Source organism: Artemia sp. Qi Xiang Cuo, chromosome 3, assembly GCF_049724085.1.
Source record: "Artemia sp. Qi Xiang Cuo chromosome 3, ASM4972408v1, whole genome shotgun sequence".
Lineage (NCBI taxonomy): Eukaryota > Metazoa > Arthropoda > Branchiopoda > Anostraca > Artemiidae > Artemia > Artemia sp. Qi Xiang Cuo.
The window spans coordinates 61,464,105-61,485,486 of record NC_142796.1 but is presented as its reverse complement, the minus strand read 5'-3'; the positions used below and the strand labels follow the sequence as shown (position 1 = coordinate 61,485,486).

Here is a 21,382-nt window from a genome sequence, read left to right as displayed (position 1 = left end):
CAGCCCTTCCCCCAGGGACTCTGGGGGGTTAAGTCATCCTCAAAAACATAGTTATTAGACTTTTCGACTATGCTGAAGAAAATGGCCATCTTTAAATTTTGATCGTGTGACTTTAGGGAGTAACTGAGTGTGGGAGGGGGGCTAGCGGCCCTCCATATATTTTTGGTCACTTAAAAAGGGGACTAGAACTTTTGATTTTCAATCAAATGAGCCCTCTTTCAAACTTCTACGATCATTGGTTCGATATGATCACCCCTGGAGGAAAAAAACAAACAAATAAATAAACATGCATCTGTGATCTTTCTTCTCGCAAAAAATACAAACTTCCCCATTTTTGTACATAGGAGCAGGAAATCTTCAAAGTGGGGTTCTCTGGTATGCTGCATCTGATGGAGTGATTTTCATTGAGATCCTTTGGTCTTTTGGGGGTTAGCCAGGCTCATAACTTTTGCTGGGTACTATTAAACTTGATGAATTTTACATATTTTGAATGAACATCAAAATTCGATTCTTTTGGTGTCCATTGTTATGATGATGATGATGATGATGATGATGATTTATTTATAGCCCACTTACAATGGAAAAATAGTGGAGTAATAAAGAAAAGAAAGAACTAAAAATTCACTACAAAAATGACAAAAAATAACAAATAAACAAATATGACGAATAAACAAAAATATTAAACAGCTCTAAGCAACCGAATGAGGCGATGATGAGGGCCCAGCCTTAAGAACACACCAGAAGTAATTACATGTTGATGGTGGTTCAGAATACGCATAATATCAATCTCACCAAACCGAGCGATTTTTTCTATTACGGTAAGACAGTGGCAAATAAAGAAGAAACCTGCAGAGCCGGAAATAATAAATGACGATTAGATTCAGATCGCTTTCCCGAAACAGAGGGTAAGGTCCAGACACAAAAAGTATGGCATGACCATAAAAAGTCGAGTAAAATTTCGTGAAACCACGCCTATTATAACGACAACGATTAGCAATTATCTTAGCTTCACCCATTTTTAATTTACCTTTAATATCAGATATAGTTTTTCGCCGCAGAGCTGAAACTGAATCACATACCGAAATCCCAAGCCACCTGAGACTAAAAACACGGGGAATAACAAAAAGAAGGCAATTGAAATCACCCCTACCAAACATAATTAAACGATAAATATTCACATTTGGCAGTATTTAGGGATAAACCAATTTTTTCAAGAGCAGAACGGACCTTATTAACACTCTGTGCTAACCGACTAATAAGTTTCGACCGACTAATAAGTAGCAGATCGTCGGAGTATCCAAGGTAAGATACGTCCGAAAACCCGGTACAAAAGGTAGAGGGTATCTTTGAAAGAACACTAGATAAACAAGTACTGAAAATATATAGAGAAAGCACCCCTCCCTTTCCAACTCCACGGCGAACAGGTATATTCCCGTGAATATGACCATTTGATTTCAATCTTGCAAAAGAATTAAGATACCACAATTTTAAAACTAAAAGAAAAGAGGCGTTTGTCCCTAACTCATATAAAGAGTAAAGGGCCTGTGAATGAACAACACTGTCGAACGCTTTGGACACACCAAGTGCACATATATGCAGAACACGTCTATTAACGCTAGCACCTCTTAAAGAACTGAAAGGGTTCGATGCGCATGCTGGCAGCCAATTCGTTTTTTTAAACCCTAACTGATTTGCATCATAGTTAACTAAATCAATAACAGGAGGTAATAAAATATACTCAAATTACTTGCTAATATTACATGCGACAGTTAAAGGGCTATGCAAATCACACTTATTAGGATCTTTACCTCGCTTCAAAATCGAAGTAACCGTGCCACCAAGGAAACTATGAGGAACAACGGAATAACAACGACAGATTTGAAACAAAAGCTGTAAATGAGATAGCAACTCTATTGAATGCGGATTCAAATGAAAAGCGCAAATACCATCTATATCAGAGGACTGAGATTTCAGTCGCTTAATCGACGCCATAATAGCGTCAACAGAAACGGGAATGACATTTTGTTGTGACACTTTTGGGGGTAAACAACGAAACAAAAGAATCAAAAACCGAGCGTGAACAGCATAATTTACTACGGAAAATAAACCCAAATAACGCTGAATCCAGAAACGTTGCAGCATATTGCCAACACGTGAACCATCAAGTTTCGAAGAACTAATTGAAAACACGCTTCCATTCAATGGAACTTTTAGGAAATTTGGCACCAGATTCCCAAACTGACCGTATTCTACGCTTGGAAGCAATTTTAGTTTTCTGTTTTATATCAAAAACATTATCACTAGACGGATGCCCGCAGGCAATACAAATTCGGAGCTACAATTTTGGTTGATTTTTAATTTTTTTTTTAACTCAGGGTTAATATTCCACATAGGTTTACGAGTACGGCAACGAACCATTTCACTAGGAACTGCGACTTCTTCGGCCTTCTTCATACAATCTACAATGCCATAATAATACGTGTTTAATGAAATAATAGGTTATACTGTACTTTAATACTATGCAACAGGGAGGTTAGAGTAGCCAGATATAAAGGCCAATTCGTACGATTCCATTTACGATTTTTGTACCACTTGTAATTATTTACACAAGGAGTGTTAATCACCAAATTAGCAGAAAAATAAACCTGTAACGATAAGGGCAAGTGTTCATAGTCCCTCTCTTCTTCGTCATTGTGAACGCTAGATGTCAAAAGATCGGCTGAACAGACACAATGGTCAATGTTAGAGCGAGAACCACTTTTATGAATATATGTATATGGCAGATCTTTATTTGCAATCCCAAAGCCGGGGGGAAGGCTATTTAAGAGGGTTTTGGATCGGGGAGACGTCGAATTTATATCACAATTCAAACCACCAATTCGTATCCATTCGCACAGATCCCAGCGAGTAAACTATTCAGCTTGACACAGGTAAATGCAGTAAAAGAAAGCAAATTGTTCTTGTTATGCTGCAGGTAAACGTTAATTAAAACAATAATGCCAAATTAAGGGGGAAAATGGCAGAGTTGACGCTTGATGATACATGCCAGACCTCCTGAAGGTCGGACACGTGTACGCCGTGCATTTGTGGTAAATACGATATGATCTGGACTTCTACGCAAAAAATTAATGCTGGCACCGGCCAATAAATGTTTTTGAAGTAAGACTACATCAAAAAAGCTCAGCAGACTGTCAATACCTATATCTTTTTCCTTAATTCCATTAATATTAAGAAAGCATATACTAGTAGATTTTAAATTCATTTGCGATCAGATTTTGCAACAATTTCACGAAGCTTTGGACGTTTAAGGCTATAAGATACATGATCACCAGCATAATTCGCACATTTGGGGGGCAAGTTGCACGGTGAGTCTTTGGTTGATTCATGAGGACCCGAACATCTCGCATATTTCAGAATAGGGCTCTTGCAGGTAGCCACAAAGTGGTCAGGAGACCGGCACTTGCGGCAGCACCGAGGAATAGCGTTGAAATCGACAACACGTAGATATTCATAATCAATTTTCAATCCAATTCTAAGCGCATATTTTAGAGCGGCATCGTCCCGAAAAGCGAGCTTAACCGTCTTAGAACTGCCAACTCTAGTGGCATCAGTGATTCCATCAGAATCCAATATGTTTGATAAACCATAATCATGCTCAATTCCTCTAAGGAGACAACAAAACTTCTTTTCAATCAATTTTGCCTTCGAATTATTAAGAACAGACGAAACGGATTTGCAGAAGTCTTTTTCAGCCAGATCTTCAATTTTGACAACTAGTTTATCACCCACAAATCGTAAGTTGACAACAGAATCATGTCCATGGATTTTATGAATCAATTCTTTACGTTTAGCTGGATTATTCACATTTGGAGGCACATTTGAGATAATAACGGTGGCGAAACCATCAGGGGCGCTACTAGCCGGAGCAATTTGTGGGATATTTAGCTCATAAGGTGTTAACTTTCCATTTATAACTTCAAGAGTTTGTTGAACTTTATTTACCTTATTAGCTAAATGGGAGTAAGCTATTGCTGGTATAACAGGAACTTCAGTAGGAATCCGAATCATGTAAGCAGGATCTTGTAATCCATCAGAATCCCATTTTCGGAAAAGCTGAATAATATCCTTGAGATGGTTAACTAAAGCTTTTTGGCCTTTACGCTTCGGGCAAGACTCAGACGGAAAAACAGAGGCATAGAGAGATTTCTTAGCAGCACACACACTGGAAATATCGAAAAAGTCAGCAGTATGTTTTATAACTATATCATCCTCAATGCCTGCTTCAACGTTTACTTGAATAAAGCTCAAAACAGGTGAATACAGATATTACTTTTCATAAGACGAGAGCTCGCTCGATATATCAGACATAATTTCAGATATGAACAGGCTAATCTTTTAATAGCATGACATAACACAAAAATAAACAAGTCAATAATCCGTTCTTAGGCTAACTCAGGTAGTCATGATGTATAAGGCATTTCACTCGGAATCATAATCCTTTGACAAATAGTGCGAAACCTAACTAGCTTCACTGGGATTAGAATTTACTGAAAAGCTTACTGGTTAATAAAATATCCAATTTAAGACAGATGCGTTCACTTTGAACTCTGAATCAATCAAAATTATCAATATTCTGCTTCTTAGAGTTTCGGTTACTATTGAGCCGCATCGGTCTTTACTTACATTTTGTTACCACGAACTGTTTGATTGTATACTTTTACTTTCCGTTACAGTCCGGGTGTCTTTCAGGTTGACTTAAGAGAGGATAAGTTGACTTAAGTCGACTCAACAACTCAAAGGTTGACTAGAGAAACTGCAAAGGAATCAAAGCTTCTTAGAAGGGACTAGAAAAGTCGGAAGGGACTATAGAAAGTCAGAAGAAACCACAGAACTAGGAATATTGAAAGGACGGAAGGAAGTTGAAGCAACAAAAGGAATTTTGTAGGGAATAAGAACGTCGAAAAGCACAAAAGGAAGCCAGTTAAAAGCGCAAAGATAAGGTCAGGACAAACCGAAGGAAGTCTAAATGTAAGTAAACTCAGAGAGAACTGAAAAAGTAATAAGGGGATGAAGGAAGATCAAAGGAATCAAAGAAAGTTGCAGAGAATAATAATATGTTGGAAAGGACTAAAGGAAGGCGGAAGGGACTAGGAAGTTCGGAAAGGACAAAAGGAAGTCAGTAAAAAGTATGAGTATTGAAAGAAGCACGAGCAGGTCAAAAGGACGAACTGACATTGAAATGGGGTAAGAACGTCAAAAAGTATAAAAGGAAGCTCAATAAAAAGGTTCAAGGCGTCCTAAAAGATACGTTGAAATGAATTCTATAAGGTTTAACACAAAATTGAAAAACGATTAGACTAAATTCAAAATCTTTAAAATAAGCTAGACAGAAATTAGAAATCATTGAATTTCCTTAATAAAACTGAAAATAGCAAAAATTTACGATTCTAAAAGCAATATATTTTAACACTGTGACAAAAATTGATAATCAGCAAATTTCCTCGACATAAATTGATAAATTTCCCCAAGGAGAATTACTCCGCGAAATAATCCCCCTCCCCATGGATCTCGACATGCCAAATTTTATTCGGCAATGACTAAATAAGACAAATAAAAGAATTTCGTACAGGAATTCTGGCAAATTCCTTCAGTTTAAAATTTTCCTTGGAAAGCTCACCCTCGGATAGCTCCCTTTCCACGGAAAATTTTTACCGCCGTAAATCTCCCCAAGCAGAAATCCCCCCCCCCCAAATGCCTGTGTACTTCCCAATAACAAATACTATGCGTAAACAATGGGTATATTTTGCAAATTACGGCCCTTTTCCCAGGGGCTGTGCGGGATCGTGTTAACCCCAAAGGCATAGCTAATAGACCTTTCAACTATGCTGAACAAAATGTACATCTAAAAATTTTGATCAGACGATGTTCAGGACAATAAGAGCCGTGGCAGGGGGCTTGCAGGCCTCTAATCTTTTTGTTATTTTAAAAGGGCATGAGGACTTTTGATTTCCGATCAAATAAGCCCTCTACCTATCTCCTTAGATCACTGGTTTGATACAATCAGCCCTGGGAAAAGAAAAATGTATTTACATTCCAGATCTTTCTTCTGGCAAAAAATGCAAAATTCCACATTTTTGTGTACAGGAGCTTGAAACCTCTATAGTGCGGTTCCCTGATATACTGGATCTGATGGCGTGATTTCCAATTAAATCGCTTACGTTTTGGGGGTAAATTTTCTCATGCTCGCAACTTTTGACGGTTAAAATTAAACTTAATGAATTTTATATATTTTGAATCAGCATTCAAAATCAATTCTTTTTATGTATATGTTGCTATCAAAACTGTCTTTTTTAAAGTATTGTGTTTTAAAACGATCTTTTCGAAAATTTTTAAACAAAACACAATCAAACAGCTTTGGTTCATCGAGAAGATAAAACATTTTAGGTATTTTAGCAAATGGTACAAAATTCTAGGCTTATGCATAAAATAGGCATTGGCTCTTTCAATGCATTGAAAAATATGTAAAAAAAAGAAGTAGAAAATGGGAAGTTGAAAATTTGAAATTTAAATGAGAAAAATTATTTCAACATTGAATCCTCAAATGTAATCTCTGTTGTCGTTTAAAAGATGTTATGTTAGCTTTTATCAAACTGAGCCTGCCGTCTTAGACTGTTTTTGGGTTCAGCAATTGCTTCAACAATCCTCTTTTGTTTATTATTTGGTTCTTAAGGACCTTAAAAGTTTAGTTTTTTTCGAAATGTATTACACATTACATTCCAAAATAATTTGAAATTGGAAGCTATAATATTAAATTTTGTGTGCGGTTTACTGGACTACTAAGAAAAGCTTTGCCTCAGAATTAAGTGGTAACCATTAACAGTAAGAAAGAACAACATATTTTTTCAATTTTATTGCCCTCTCTGAGCTTCAGAACAAATTGCTGAAGCTAAAAGAACAGATAAGAACAAAAATTTCAGTTTTAAGACACTAGAATTCATGGTATTGACAATGGTCAGGTATGGCTCTGAAGCGCGGATGCATCCACAAGTTTACGTATATATAAATTTTTTTCCAGAGAAGTCACCTTATGATAATTTTAGGTGCCCTTTTGACTGACCATATATCAAAGAATTGCCTCAACAAAAAATGTGACTGAGAAAAAATGAGGCTTTAATGTTTTGCCGCTTCCTTGAACAATACCGAAAGAAATGCTAGGTTACGTTCTATGGATGATGGGCTGACAAGAGTCGGGCTTATGCCTATCTTGCCAGAACCCAAATAATAAAATGTCCTCAAATGGATTTGGAATGGATCATAAAAAAAGATTCAAATGATGTAAGTGCTTCACAAGAGAGAGTAAAAAATGAAGATGTTAACAAAGTGAGGGTAAGGACGAGCTTGTGTTCTGTTTTAGCATCAGGTGCCTTAGTGCTGAATAACCGAAATACAAAAAAAAACATTAGGGATTCTTAGACATGGTTGAAAAAACATGCATTTTGAATATCCAAACCCATTTAAAAACAAGTGCTAAAATAATTTAATTTTCAGTTGATGTTTCAAAAATATTTTCAGTCACCATTTTTATTTTAAATTCTAATTAATCTAAACTATGGGTTGGCTTGAGAAACAAACTCTGCTTCCAATATAAAATTTATAAAACTGTATTTCGGGGGGGGGGAGGTGCGGGATCCTAAGTAAAACAAAATATTGATGAATTGAGTAGACCATTCTTGAAATTGTTAAGATATGTTAAAAGCTATTTTTTACTTGGGGGGGATATGAGCTCAACAGCCCCATATTTATGAAACTGCTGTCTTCAATAAGAGCTGAATTGTTTACAGTCCCTTTACCCACTTATAAAAAAAATTGAAATTTTGGCTCGCAGTTAGTGTTATATTTCTCTGAAAAAAAGTATTCTGGTGTGCTTTATAAAACTGATATGATTTTTTGTAAATTTCCCCGGTTAGTAAGACCACTGAGTTAAACCATTTTGAGAGCAATAAAAGTGGTACTTACCTACCTATGGTCATAAGAGAAGTAGCAGCAAAGAATATTGCTGGAAAAATATCCCACTTTGCTTTACAACCATCTTGATAAACATCACAGCCATCTTCAATTGCATCTATTATAGATGTTTCTAGTATTAATAGACGGTTAGAGGCAACGTCAATCGACGTATTTCCTTTCCATGACTCAATTAGATTTCTTCGAGCATCTTCAATTTCATCATTATGATATTTTATTAATTGCTGTTCATTAGGTCGTTCTAGTAGCTGGAAGACCTTTAAAAAAGACGGCATTTGTTAATAAATATTTCAAAAATCGAATAATCAAAGAAACCTAGGAAACTAAAGAGAACCTGCTATATTTCACAGGCAGTGCTGAACAAGCACCGTCCAAAACCATTAGTATCATCGACTGTGTAGCTTTTAAAATATGTAGTAAAATACCAGCTGTGTAGTTTTTTTTAAAATAAGCTCTCCGAAGTTCCATAAAGTTGAGAGACATTTCCCCTGTCATTTTGATATATCTGGGGTCATAAGGGGGTGGGGGAGGGGTCGTCTATATCCATGACTGTGTCATTTGCCTTCTATATAAGTGAAAGTCACAGGTCGGGCTCACGATCAGTCTTGATTGTGGCAAGTTTTCGTGTTGACCACTAGGATGATTCTTCCACGTGGGCATTGGCACGCGTCTTACAAGGGACAACTGGTAGCTATCATTTATAATGAAGTTTTGGTCTCAGAAAGACAGAACAAGCAGTAACACCTCAGATTTTTTATGATACTTACTGAAAAGGGTCTTTGGAGGATGGTCGATCAGTCATCAAGATCAAGGTGGATCTTAAGTGGTTAATCAGCATCCTAGATCTTGATCAGCTAGAATTCGTTTTCTTTGGGGTTACTTCAAGGAATGACACCTCCATGTCGATTCAGAAACAATATACAGGATTATGGCCTTAGCTTGACATACTAGATGATGTTGACCCTTTTTATCCTAGAAAACGGTTCGATTTTCCGGTTTTGTCGGTTCCTTATTGTCTTTGACACTAATTTTGAATAATAAGGGTTTTCTATATTCCAAAAAAAGAAAATATATTCTGGTATCTTTAGGAGGAGAAAAGGGGTATATTTGCATAGATAAGACTTATTTCTAAACCATATACATAACATAAGGTAAATCGGTAACAGTAAGCTAACAACTCACTGGATCAGCTTTAGTTTAGTCTCCCTCGTAGGACCTATGACCAGGGACTATTTTTCAGGCTGGGGGTCATTGGACGAATCCTGTTCCCGGGGAATCTCCCTTCTCATCCTTCCCACCTCTTTAAATTAATCATATGATTGTAATTGCTTCTTTCGGACTCAAAGTGTTTCAGGAGTTAAAATGAAGTTGTCAGTGGAAGAACTGCAAACAATGTTTATCTTTACCTCTCCTTTAGCATAAGATTTTCTACAGCATTTACTCGAACACTTTGCATTTTCATATTCAGACTCCGAAGATCTCCCCCCCCCCTTCCCTTTTTTGAAAGCTCTCGTAGTACCACAATAAAGTGTTTTTGCCACAATTTTCAGGAAAACACTGTGTTGCTACAGGGGTGGATCCAGGGGATCAGGGGACCACAGTCCCCCAACCAAGATTTTCTGGTACCCTTATGTGTTTCTTTTTATTTTTTTTTTACCTTTTTCTTATAAACTTATCAATTTGGTCAATTTTAGGCACCCTTGTCACTTTGACCCATTCCCCAATATTTTGTTCTAAGTGCGCCTTTGTGTTTTTAGCTTTATCTAAAATAGATACTTTTAAAGAATCTTAGAATAAAAAGAATAGATAAAGATAATTTGATAAATTATTTAAGATGAGACAGTCCAAATTTGACACCCATCCTTTATTTTCATTCAAACCATATCCCTCCCCCCTGATCTTGAAATTTTGAATTTTGAGAAACTTTGGCGATCTTTCTGTTTTAAATTACTTATCAAAACGTATTTCATATCTGATAAATTACGACTGTTTTAAATTACGTACTTTGTATCACAACGTGTTGGTAAATAAAGTGTTAGCTAATTCTGACCTATATAGAAGTGATTTGATCTCTAATAAAATTTTACTTCGATTACATTAAGCTACTTTCGACCCTGTAACCCTCTCCTCAAAATCTGAAGTTTTTAGTATTACCCCATTTGTTCTAAAATTTGGTATTATTTTCATGTTTTTAATTACCAATCAAGTTGCCTCTGGATTAAGTAAGGTAGCTCTAACCTGAACAGGTAATTTGATTAATAGTTAAAATTAAACATATCTTACCCGAATAAACATTCAAGTCTGTGCACTTTCCCTCAAAGCTGAAGAATGTATTTCCCTCAAAAGCTGAAGAATATAAATGAGCAACATGTTTTATGCTTAGTGTTACCAATCAAAATGCTTCTAAATTAATAAACTACCCAGCATCATCTAGACACAGTTTGATCGGTAGTCAAATGTTAATGTCGAGATCCAAAGGCACAGAATTTCCAAAAATTTCAAAAAATTTAATATTTTAATGAGTTTTCCCATGCATATTCCAAAACATGATTTCCTCGTTTTCTTTCCCCGACTTCTTTCTAAACCCTCAGCCTCATCTACCACGTGTAGATGTAGTTTGATTGGCAGTCAAATTCTGCGTCACTCATTTAACTTTACATTCAAGTCCACGTCCCCCTCTGAAGTTTTAAGTTTTTAGCATGTTTTTTATATTTTTAAGTATTTGAAATAATGCAACTCATTTTGTTTTTCAAGATACGAGAGTTTGTCGAGTCAGTTAGCTGGCTCTACCCTGTCTAGATGTAGGTTGATTGGCAGTCAGATTTTAATTTCGCCTTTAAGTTCAGGCTCCTTCCCTAGATTTTGAGAAGTTTATGTTGTCAATATTTTTCTATACTTCACATAATTCTCCTATTTTTATTTTTTTTCCAGGTTAACTTGACGAACCGTAACTCGAATAAACACCGTTTATTAGCCAGTAAAGTTCCGACGCCACTCATTTAAGTTTCTCTTTAAGGTTGTACTTATTCAGGCGAAACGTGACGTTTCTTTATGTTTGCTAATATTTCTCATATAATTAACCTTTTTTTCTAAATTACCAACCAAAATTCTTTTAGGTTAAGTTCAATAGCTCAACGGATCTAGGTTCTGTTTGACTGATAGTCAAATTTCGACAGATTACTTTGTTCTGGCCTATGGTTTGAAGCCCCTCCTGCATCTTGAATTTTGATTTTTTAGTTAGTTTCTCAAATTTTCCTTTTGTCACGCAATTTGGCTATTTTTAATTACAAATTTGACTACTCCAGGATAAGTTGGCTAAATCCACCATCTAGGTTAAGTTTAATTTGTAGTCACATTTTGACGTCATTTTGTTAACTTTTCCTTCAAAGGGCGAATGAAAACGTGACATAATTCCTCTTTTAGAAATGAAATCAAACAACTTTCTACTAGAAAAAGTTTGTTTGTACTTATAATTGAAATGTTGCTTTGAATTCAAAAGCAAGCAAAGATTTGACCTTTTCTGGTTTGCCAGTTGGTTATCGATTCCTATCAAGTAGAAAGTAGAATCATTTAACACGCCGTTGCGAAAAGAACTAAATACTCAGAACAGCCATTTTGGGTATAGTAACTAATAATGAGCAGTCAGTAGGTTGAAAATTGACTATTGAAGTATGTTAATAAAAAAAAAATTTAGCAACATTCAAACATAAAACGAGCAGAAATTATTCCTTTTGTGAGGAGAGCTGTCTCTACCCTCGCTCTTTCGGCTATTAAATAAAAAAAAAAGATGTTTTAACTGAAAGTAAGGAGCGACATTAAATATAAAACGAACAGAAATTATTCCGTATATGAAATGGGCTGTCCCCTCCTCAATGCCTCGCTCTTTACGCCAAAGTTTTTTATTCTTTTAAAAAGTTGTGTGACAGAGTCACACTTTAGTGTAAAGAGCGAGGCGTTGAGGAGGGGACAGGCCCTTTCATATACGTAATAATTTCTGTTCGTTTTAAGTTTTAAAGTCGCTCCTTACTTTCAGTTAAAAAAACTTATTTTTTTATTTAGTTTCTGATCGTTTTTTGAACTAATGCAGCTTTGATTTTGGCTCATCGTACATGAATAATTAAAGAGAAACTTACATATTAATTTTACTTTTTTTTGGCTAAATGGCTTTCTCGAAATTTTGTTCTGACTTAACTTACGAATTAACTTACGTAACGAACTTCTATATTCGTATATTTGTATTACGTATATTAGGGAGTTCGCCCCCTAGTCAATACCTCGCTCTTTGCCCTAAAGCTCAAATTTTGTTCCGACTCTTTAAGAATGACCTCTTAACCACAAAGGCCGTTAATTAGAATAAATAGCTCTGATGAAAGTACAAAAGAAAAACTTTAGCGTAAAGAGCGAGTTAATGACTAGGGGGCAAACCCAATCATATACGTAATAATTTCTGTTCGTTTTAAGTTTTGATGTTGCTCCTTACTTTCAGTTGGAAAAAATTTTTGTTTTTTTATTTAATTTCTGATCGTTTTTTTAAATAATGCTGGAAAATGCGGCGCTCCTTTCATAGCAATTTCCTTTCTCCCATGAAAACTTCCTCCTTGGAAAGATCCTTCCGCGTAACCAAATCCTCCGACAGCCCCCCCACCAGAAAAAATACTCCCCTAAAAACTTCTGTATACTTCCCAATAACCAATACTAGGCCTATATGTAAACATTGGGCAAAGTTCATAACTTACAGACCTTCCCCCGGGGACTCTGGGGGATTAAGTCATCACCAACGACATATTTATCGTATTTTTGACCATGCTGAACAAAATGGCTATCTCAAAATTTTGATCGGGTGACTTTGGGAAAAAAAACACGTGGGAGGGTGTCTAGTTGCCCTCCATTTTTTTGGTTACTTAAAAAGGGCACTAGAACTTTTAATTTCCGTTCGAATGAGCCCTCACGCGACATTCTAGGACCATTGAGTGGATACGATCACCCCTGGAAAAAAAACACCAAAAAACAAACACCCATCCGTGATCTTTCTTCTGACAAAAAATACAAAATTCTACATTTTTGCAGATAGGAGCTTGAAACTTCTGTAGTAAGGTTTTCTGATGCACTGAATCTGATGGTATGGTTTTCATTAAAGTTCTATTATTTTTAGGGGGTGTTTCCCGCTTTTGTCGAAAATAAAGGCAAATTTTCTCAGGCGCATAACTTATGATAGGTAAGACTGAAACTTATATATTTGAAATCAGCATAAAAATCTGATTCTTTTGATGTATCTATTGGTATCAAAATTCCGTTTTTTAGTGTTTCGGTTACTATTGAGCCGGGTCGCTCCTTACTTACAGTTCGTTACCACGAACTATTTGAAAGTCTTTAAGTACTTAAAAAAAAAACTTCTTATCCAAATTCAACTGCCCTTGTGTTTGAGCAATCTTTCTTAAAGCAATGTGACAAAAAGTCAAACTTTAGTGCAAAAAAGAAAGGGTGAGGAAGGAGTGACCTGCCTCACATATGGAATAGCTTCTGCTCAGTTTATGTTTTAATGTTGCTCCTTACTTTCAGTTAAAAAAAATTCTTTTAGAATTTCTGACCGTTTTTAAAATCATACCAGGAAATATCCCCTCCTCCTGTGTAATTTATTTCTGAAAAATTCCCCCAAAAAACTCCTCCCCTTCAATCAACTCTCTCTGTGGCAAATGCCCCATCCGACCCCCCCCCGCCATAAAAGGTCCATGTATTTCCTCATAACAAATACTATATGCTAACAATGGGAAAAATCTTTGTGTGAGCGATGGGCACACTCAAGTTTGTATCATGATGGAGGTTAGCATTTCGTCAGCTCTCTAGGACCCCAATGACTATGGAGGTTTCCAACCCAAATATTTGACTTTTTTTCCCTGAATCCATCAATCCAAAGCATTATAGTACACCTATTTTTGCAAATTGTTGCAAAATTTTGTTCAACGTATAAATAATAAACCAAATCTGGATTACTATAGAGAAAAAAGCGAAAAAATTAAATAGCCTATATTCTTTTCTTAATCAATCAAAAAGCCTATGTCAATTAAAAACGAACAGAAATCAATTTTATTCGACAACTGTGAAAATCGGATAAACAGAAATAACCATAGATGGGAAGACTCTTGGTAACCAGTAAAAAAAAAAAAATCACCAATAAGCTTCTCAAGAACCCCTGCAGCTGGATTTATGTTCGTTACTTTTTTCTGCAGGATGGAATTATTTGTCTGTTCTGGGAGTTCCATCAAATATTTTGGAAATTTAAAATAAAATTAGTTAACTTGCTTCCCATTCTCACGATTAAAAATAGACCAGATAGAAACAAGAGCTAGTATGTGAGGAATTTCTAGGCTTTTAAGCAACTATGATCGGTGGGCTCTACTCACATAAAAAATGTTTGACGCCAGGAATATATTTGAAGATATTATGTGCTGTCCAAAAAGCACTCTTACGGTCCAAAAAGCACTCTTACTCTTACGGTAGGCCCATGGAGCCTAGTTTGCTTAGGTTACGACCACCCTATTGTTATGAAAACTGTTGTTTAAACCGAAATTACAGGAAAGTAATAAGAGAGGAAGTTTTAGCCCTTGAACACAGGTTTAATAGGAATGAAAAATTACCTGACACTGAATTTTTGCGATCCAAAATTCAATAAATTCTGGAATGAAATCAATTTTAATTAATAAAATTCCAGATTTTAATTGAGATTAGATTTCAAACTACAATTTTAAATTATGTTTTCCTAAAACTTGCTGTATGTAATTGTATATTTTTTTAAGAGTTTCATCAAAGCTAGCAGACGTAGCGTGAGAGTAACAAGTAAAAAAATTTTTAAGATACAGGCATTTTTCAAAAGTCAACGCAATTTGACATTTGCATCTTTACGTTGTGAATAAAGGTGTCCTTAAGTTTGTATATATTGGTGGTAATAACATGAGTACATAATGAAATCACTAACCTATCACGATTTTCGACATCTGGCTTAGAACAGATGTTAATGGCGTGATCTCTGTATGCTCAGCCAGAGTTGACTCAACCCCAAATTGGGTACCTGGAGAAATCTGGGGAAGGTAAACAGGATGGGTGTGCGAAATCACAGGATGTTTGACCATCACCCCCCCCCCCCCTGTTGCACTTCCTGACCGAAGGGACATGAAACGGGGATCAACACTGCCGGTAGGGACTGTAAATTTCAGTACCGTATTCTTTACCTTACACTATTCTGTCAATTTTCTTGAAGTAAAGCCTTTTTTCTTTCTGTTTGTGCGTGGTATTATTTTTTTATTAATAATAATTGCTTCGATTATGTAATGGGTAATAAATGTTAAGCTACGTCACTGCGTAGCTGTCCTTGTGCTATTGAAAATAATCAGTAGCCTAACTAGGAGAGCGACACAGACTGCGCGCCTAATAATGGTAAATTTTGTTCAGAGAATGTTGCTGAATTCTACCTTTCATTAATGGAAGTTTTATTGACTTAAAATGTTACATCTAGTTTTTTTTTTCTCAATTTTATTTTTAATTCCAAAATTTCGTTCCGTTTCTTTTCTTTGCAATTTATTTAAATGTATTCAGAGCAAAGGTGGGTCGCTTGAAATTAATAAATGGGTCACTCAATGACCCATGGCTCATAGGTTTCTGACGCTTCATCTAAAGCGCAAGCAATGGGTATTGACGATCCCCGAAGTTTTAGGGGGCTGGTAAGTTCAATTCTTAATAAGGAGCATTAAGGAAATTGCAGGGTATTTTACGGTTGGTCATTTTTTAGCCAAATTTGGTCACGTCCAACAGATGGTTTTCTTCTTTACCATGGTCTTCATTCAACCTTTGGCTTTGCATGCTATTTTGAGGTTGAAGTATACAAAACTTACCACGGCACCGGATAGTATGTACAAAAACAGAAGAAAAAGCATAAAAACCGCTTGGTAAAAATTATCCATATTTTTTCTCATCCTTTTCTTCAACATAGATTCTTCAGCAAGGGGTAAATTAACACTGACAGATCTTAATTGGCAGAGACTACAGTGATTTTTGATTTTGATTTTCCGAAGCGATGGAACAAAATGGGCGGGATCTTGACCAAGAAATCTCTCCGATGCAACTCCACAAACTAGGAAGACCCGATTTTGAATATCAATTTTGAAAAAAAGTTGAACACAATCGGAGTAGCCTTTTAAAATTATTTCAAGTTGGATTCTATTAAGAAGAAAACGGCTTATTTTATGTCAGTTTAATGAAGATTATATAAATTTTCCGAAAATAAATTATGTTCAATTTTCCATTTTAAAAATGTCTCTATTGGAAGACGCAAATCCTATGTTCTGTTTTTAATGGGGAACGGATAAGAAAAATTCCCGGCTATCTCTTCCCTGTTAAATATTTTTAGCTTTTCTGGGGACAATAGACGCATAAAGGCATCAATTTTGGTTTCTATCTGTTCCCCTGATCTAGCAACATAATCTAAGTTTGCTAAAAAATTTTTCTGGGCTTTCTAAATTAGGCTTTATCGTGCAAATTTCATTTCAACTCGTCTAAAAGAACGGTAAATACAAGTTTAATAAAATTAACACGGACTTGTAGAGGATTTTGAAAGGAACAACTTGACTTTATTCTTTTTTTCCTAATTAATTCAAAAAAAAACATTTTCATAAGTTTATTGGTTTCTACTAAAAGTTGTTACCATCAGTTTTATATTAGAAACTCCTGAACTGTTGCATATTTAGTTTCAATAGGCGGGCATAAATATCAGTCTTCAGGTGATAAACAGTCAGGGTTTCAACTTGTATCGGCTGGCTTGATAAGTGAATGTTTCAACTTATTATGCAAATTAAAATGCTCCGTCAAATTAGGTTGCAGTCAGAGTTTGAAAGAAGAGAAAGACAATTAAAGAAGAGCTTTGCCTAGTTAGTTCACAAAAGTGCTTTGTGAAATACATGGGCGCCGGCAGAACATTTTCCAGAGGGGGGGGGGGGGTCAAACGCCAAAATATCAATGGTGGTTGGGTGACATGGAATATATTTCAGGGATTTTTTTTTTCGTATGAATAAGTTTATTTTTAAATAATTTTAGGAAAAAACTCTCAAATAAAAAGAACAACTAAATTACATGCAAAATGAAACAAAATACAGTAAACTTTAAACCGCAAGGATTCCTGGCAAAAGGATCAATTTGTTTAATCAATAATATATTTAATCATTATGTATTTAATTTTAAAAGAAAATCAAACTCAAAACCAAAATTACAAAAAGATTGCTTTCGTATACTATAACAGTTGTAGACTTGCCTTTATACAGTTTCCTACGCCTTAGAATACTTTACACAAGGAGTAGAGATACTCAAAAATCATCCTGCCTGCACAGATACCACGTTTTGATTTTATAACGGCCATGAAAAATATACCTCTTTCATAACAGGATAATTCTTCCCCTCGAATTTAAATCCGTTATATATTCATACATGAAGAAAAAAAATAGAATAGCGAAAAAAAACAAAATTTAAACTTATTATCCAGCTGTCAAATTAACCCTCTTTCTTTTTATTGTCCTATTAAAAAAAATGAAACAAGTTCAAAAACATTTTCGTCACAAGAGAATCTTATCAAACAGTTTGTGAAAAAATAAACTGGAAGTAAAGAGTGACTTGGGACCAATATTCACCAAAAATAAAAATTTAATTATTGTAACAATTGCTACACCCGCAGTATTGGCTTTTCATGCTAATTTTAAATATTTAGAATTCTTCCAGTTTATTGTTACCCATCTAAAACCAAAAATGTGAGAAAACTGGCCTGATTTTTGAAAAAAAGGACCCCCCCCCCAAAAAAAAAGCAATTGATCCTTTTGAAAAACTCGTTATTAGGTAGGTCATATCAGAGAACCCTACCGTAGAGGTTTCAAATTCCAATCTTCAAAATGTGGAATTTCGCATTTTTTTTCAAAAGAAACATCGTTGATACATGTTTATTTGTTTTGGTTTTTCCCCAGGGGTGATTGTATCAAACAGTTCGTGGTAACGAACTGTAAGTAAGGAGCGACCTGGCTCAATGGTAACCGAAACTCTAGAAAACGGGTTTTTGATACCAATAGATACATCAAACGAATCATATTTCAATGCTGATTTCAAATATATAACTTTCATCAAGTTTAGTTGTACCCATCAAAAGCTACGCGCCTTAGAAAATTTGGCTGATTTTCGAAAAAAGGGGGAAAGACCCCCTAAAAGCTATAGAACCTTGATGAAAATCGCACCATCATATTCAGCGTATCAGAGAACCCTACTGTAGAGATTTCAAGCTCCTATCTACAAAAATGGGAGTAGGGTAAGAGGTACCATTTTGCTCGGTGCCATAGCAATCTCCATGTTATTCTAAGGGCTTATGTTCCTTCCATGCTATTCTATGTTCCTTCCATTGTTATTCTATGGGACCTCTACACGTGATTAAACACGTCGTGAAACTACGTGCTATTTGCTTATTTTCTGTTGGTACCATTCCAAAAGAGTGGGGTTTCCCCACCTGTTCCTAAACATATGCAAAAAAGATAGCAGTATGAGAATGTTTTTTTTTTTTTTTTTGTTGATAAGAATTTAATAAGAATTTAGGGAGGGACACTACAATCAGAATTGTTTGATTGACAGTTAAAAAGGGGTAGTGAGATTTGCGAATTGGAGTGTAGGATTTGCGAATTTGATCCTATTAAGGATTGACTTGAGAAAACCAAAAATACTCAGAATCGAAAATAAACGGGATCTGCCTCATGGGGATGGCTCAGTGGTTCTTCGTTCCCCCATTTCTGAGGGCAGGGGAGGGGGGCCCAATTTTGGAGGGAAAACAAAAAATACTCAGAAACTAAAATAATGGGGATCTTCCCCAAGGGGACGGCACCGAGGCCCTTGGTCCCCCATTTTGTGAGGGTAGGGGAGGAGGGGGACAAATTTGGCGGGCAATCCAAAAATGAACAGACACGAAAATAAATGGGATCTACCTTAGGGGCAAGGCTCAGAGGCCCGTCCCTCCCCCATTTCTGAGGACACGGGAGGGGAGGGGGTCAATTTTGGAGGGAAAACCAAAAATACTCAGAATCAAAAATAAATGGGATCTGCCTCAAGGGGAAGGCTCAGAGGCCCCTCCACCCCCCATTTCATAGGACACGGGAGGGGAGGGGGTCAATTTTGGAGGGAAAACCAAAAATACTCAGAATCGAAAATAAATGGGATATGCCTCAAGGGGAAGGCTCAGAGGCCCCTCCATCCCCCATTTCTGAGGACATGGGAGGGGTGGGGGTCAATTTTGGAGGGAAAACCAAAACTACTCATAATCGAAAATAAATGGGATCTGCCTCAAGGGGAAGGCACAGATTCTGAGGCTGGGGGAGGGGGGTCAATTTTCGAGGGAAAACCAAAAATACTCATAATCAAAAATAAATGAGATCTGACTCAAGGGCATAGCCTTGAAGCCCCTCCATCCCGCCTTTATGAGAACAAAGGCGGGGGGGGGGTCAAATTTTGAGGGAAAAACACAAATACTCAGAATCGAAAATAAATAGGATCTGCCTCAAGGGGGTACCAAGTCACATGATAGTTACACTATTGTAGAAAATAATATCAAAGTACCAAGTCACATGATAGTTACGCTCTTTTATAAAATAATTTCAATGTAACAAGTCACATGATAGTTACGCTATTGTAGAAATTGATTTCAAATTACCAAGTCAAATGATAGTTATGCTATTGTAGAAAATAATTTCAAAGTACCAAGTCACATGATAGTTACGCTTTTGTAGAAAATAATTTCAAATTACCAACTCACCTTATATTTACGCTATTGTAGAAAATAATTTCAAAGTACCAAGTCACATTATAGTTACGCTATTGTAGAAAATAAATTCAAAGTACCAATTCACATTATAGTTACTCTTTTTTAGAAAATAATTTCATAGTACGAAGTCACATGATAGTTACGCTATTGTAGAAAATAATTTCAAAGAACCAAGTCACATTATAGTTACGCTATTGTAGAAAACAATATAAAAGTACCAAGTCACATTATAGTTACGCTATTTTAGAAAATAATTTCAAAGTACCAAGTCACATGATAGTTACGTTATTGTAGAAAATAATTACAAAGTACAATCTCACATGATAGTTACTCTTTTTTATAAAATAATTTTAAAGTACGATGCCACATTATTGTTACTCTTTTGTAAAAAATAATTTGTAAGTAACCATGTCTCATGATAGGTACGCTTTTATAGAAAATAATTTCAGAGAGCCAAGTCACATTATAGTTACGATAATATATAAAATAATTTCAAAGTAACAATTCAACTGATAGTTAAGTTATTGTCAAAAATAATTTCGAAGTACCAAATCACATGATAGTTACGATTTTGTAGAAAATAATTTCAAAGTACCAAGTCACATTATAGTTACGTTATTATAGAAAATAATTTCAAAGTACAATGTCACATGATAGTTACGCTGTTGTAGAAAATAATCTCAAAGTACCAAGTCACATGATAGTTATGCTTTTGTAGAAAATAATTTCAAAGTACCAAGTCACATGATAGTTGCGCTATTATAGAAAATAATTTCAAAGTACCAAGTCACATGATAGTTATGCTATTATAGAAAATAAATGCAAAGTACCAAGTCACAGGATAGTTACGACACTTTAGAAAATAATTTCAAAGTACCAAGTCACATAATAGTTAAATTATTGTAGAAAATAATTTCAAAGTACCAAGTCACATGATAGTTACGCTTTTGTAGAAAATAATTTCAAAGTACCAAGTCACATGATAGTTACGCTATTATAGAAAATAATTTCAAAGTACTAAGTCACATGATAGTTATGCTTTTCTAGCAAATAATTTCAGAGTACCAAGTCACATGGGAGTTACGCTATTATACAAAATAATTTCAAAGTACCAAGTCACATGATAGTTACGCTTTTTTAGAAAATAATTTCAACGTACCAACTCAAATTATAGTTACGTTATTATAGAAAATAATTTTAAAGTACCAAGTCGCATGATAGTTACGCTAATGTATAAAATAATTTAAATGTACCGTGTTACATGATAGTTACGCTTTTGTATAAAATAATTTAAAAGCAACAATTCACATGATAGATACGCTATTATAAAAAAAAATTTCAAAGTACCAAGTCACATGACAGGTATGCTATTATAGAAAATAATTTCAAACTACCAAGTCACATGATATTTACGCTATTGTAGAAAATAATTTCAAAGTACAAAGTCACATTATAGTTAAGCTATTTTATAAAATAATTTCAAAGTACCAAGTCACATGATAGTTAAAATTTTGTAGAAAATAATTT

General features: G+C 35.3%; 1 protein-coding gene across 1 annotated transcript in view; it reads right to left on the bottom strand.

Moving 5' to 3' along the window:
* Positions 1-21,382, bottom strand: part of LOC148954372 (uncharacterized) — a 250,965-nt gene that overhangs the window by 162,768 nt on the left and 66,815 nt on the right. The window contains exons 4-5 of the mRNA XM_089086256.1: positions 15,912-16,150; positions 8,021-8,282 (exon numbers count right to left, since the gene is read on the bottom strand). Coding sequence (XP_088942382.1) covers positions 8,021-8,282; positions 15,912-16,150 — 501 coding nt within the window. The remainder of the gene's footprint in view (positions 1-8,020; positions 8,283-15,911; positions 16,151-21,382) is intronic.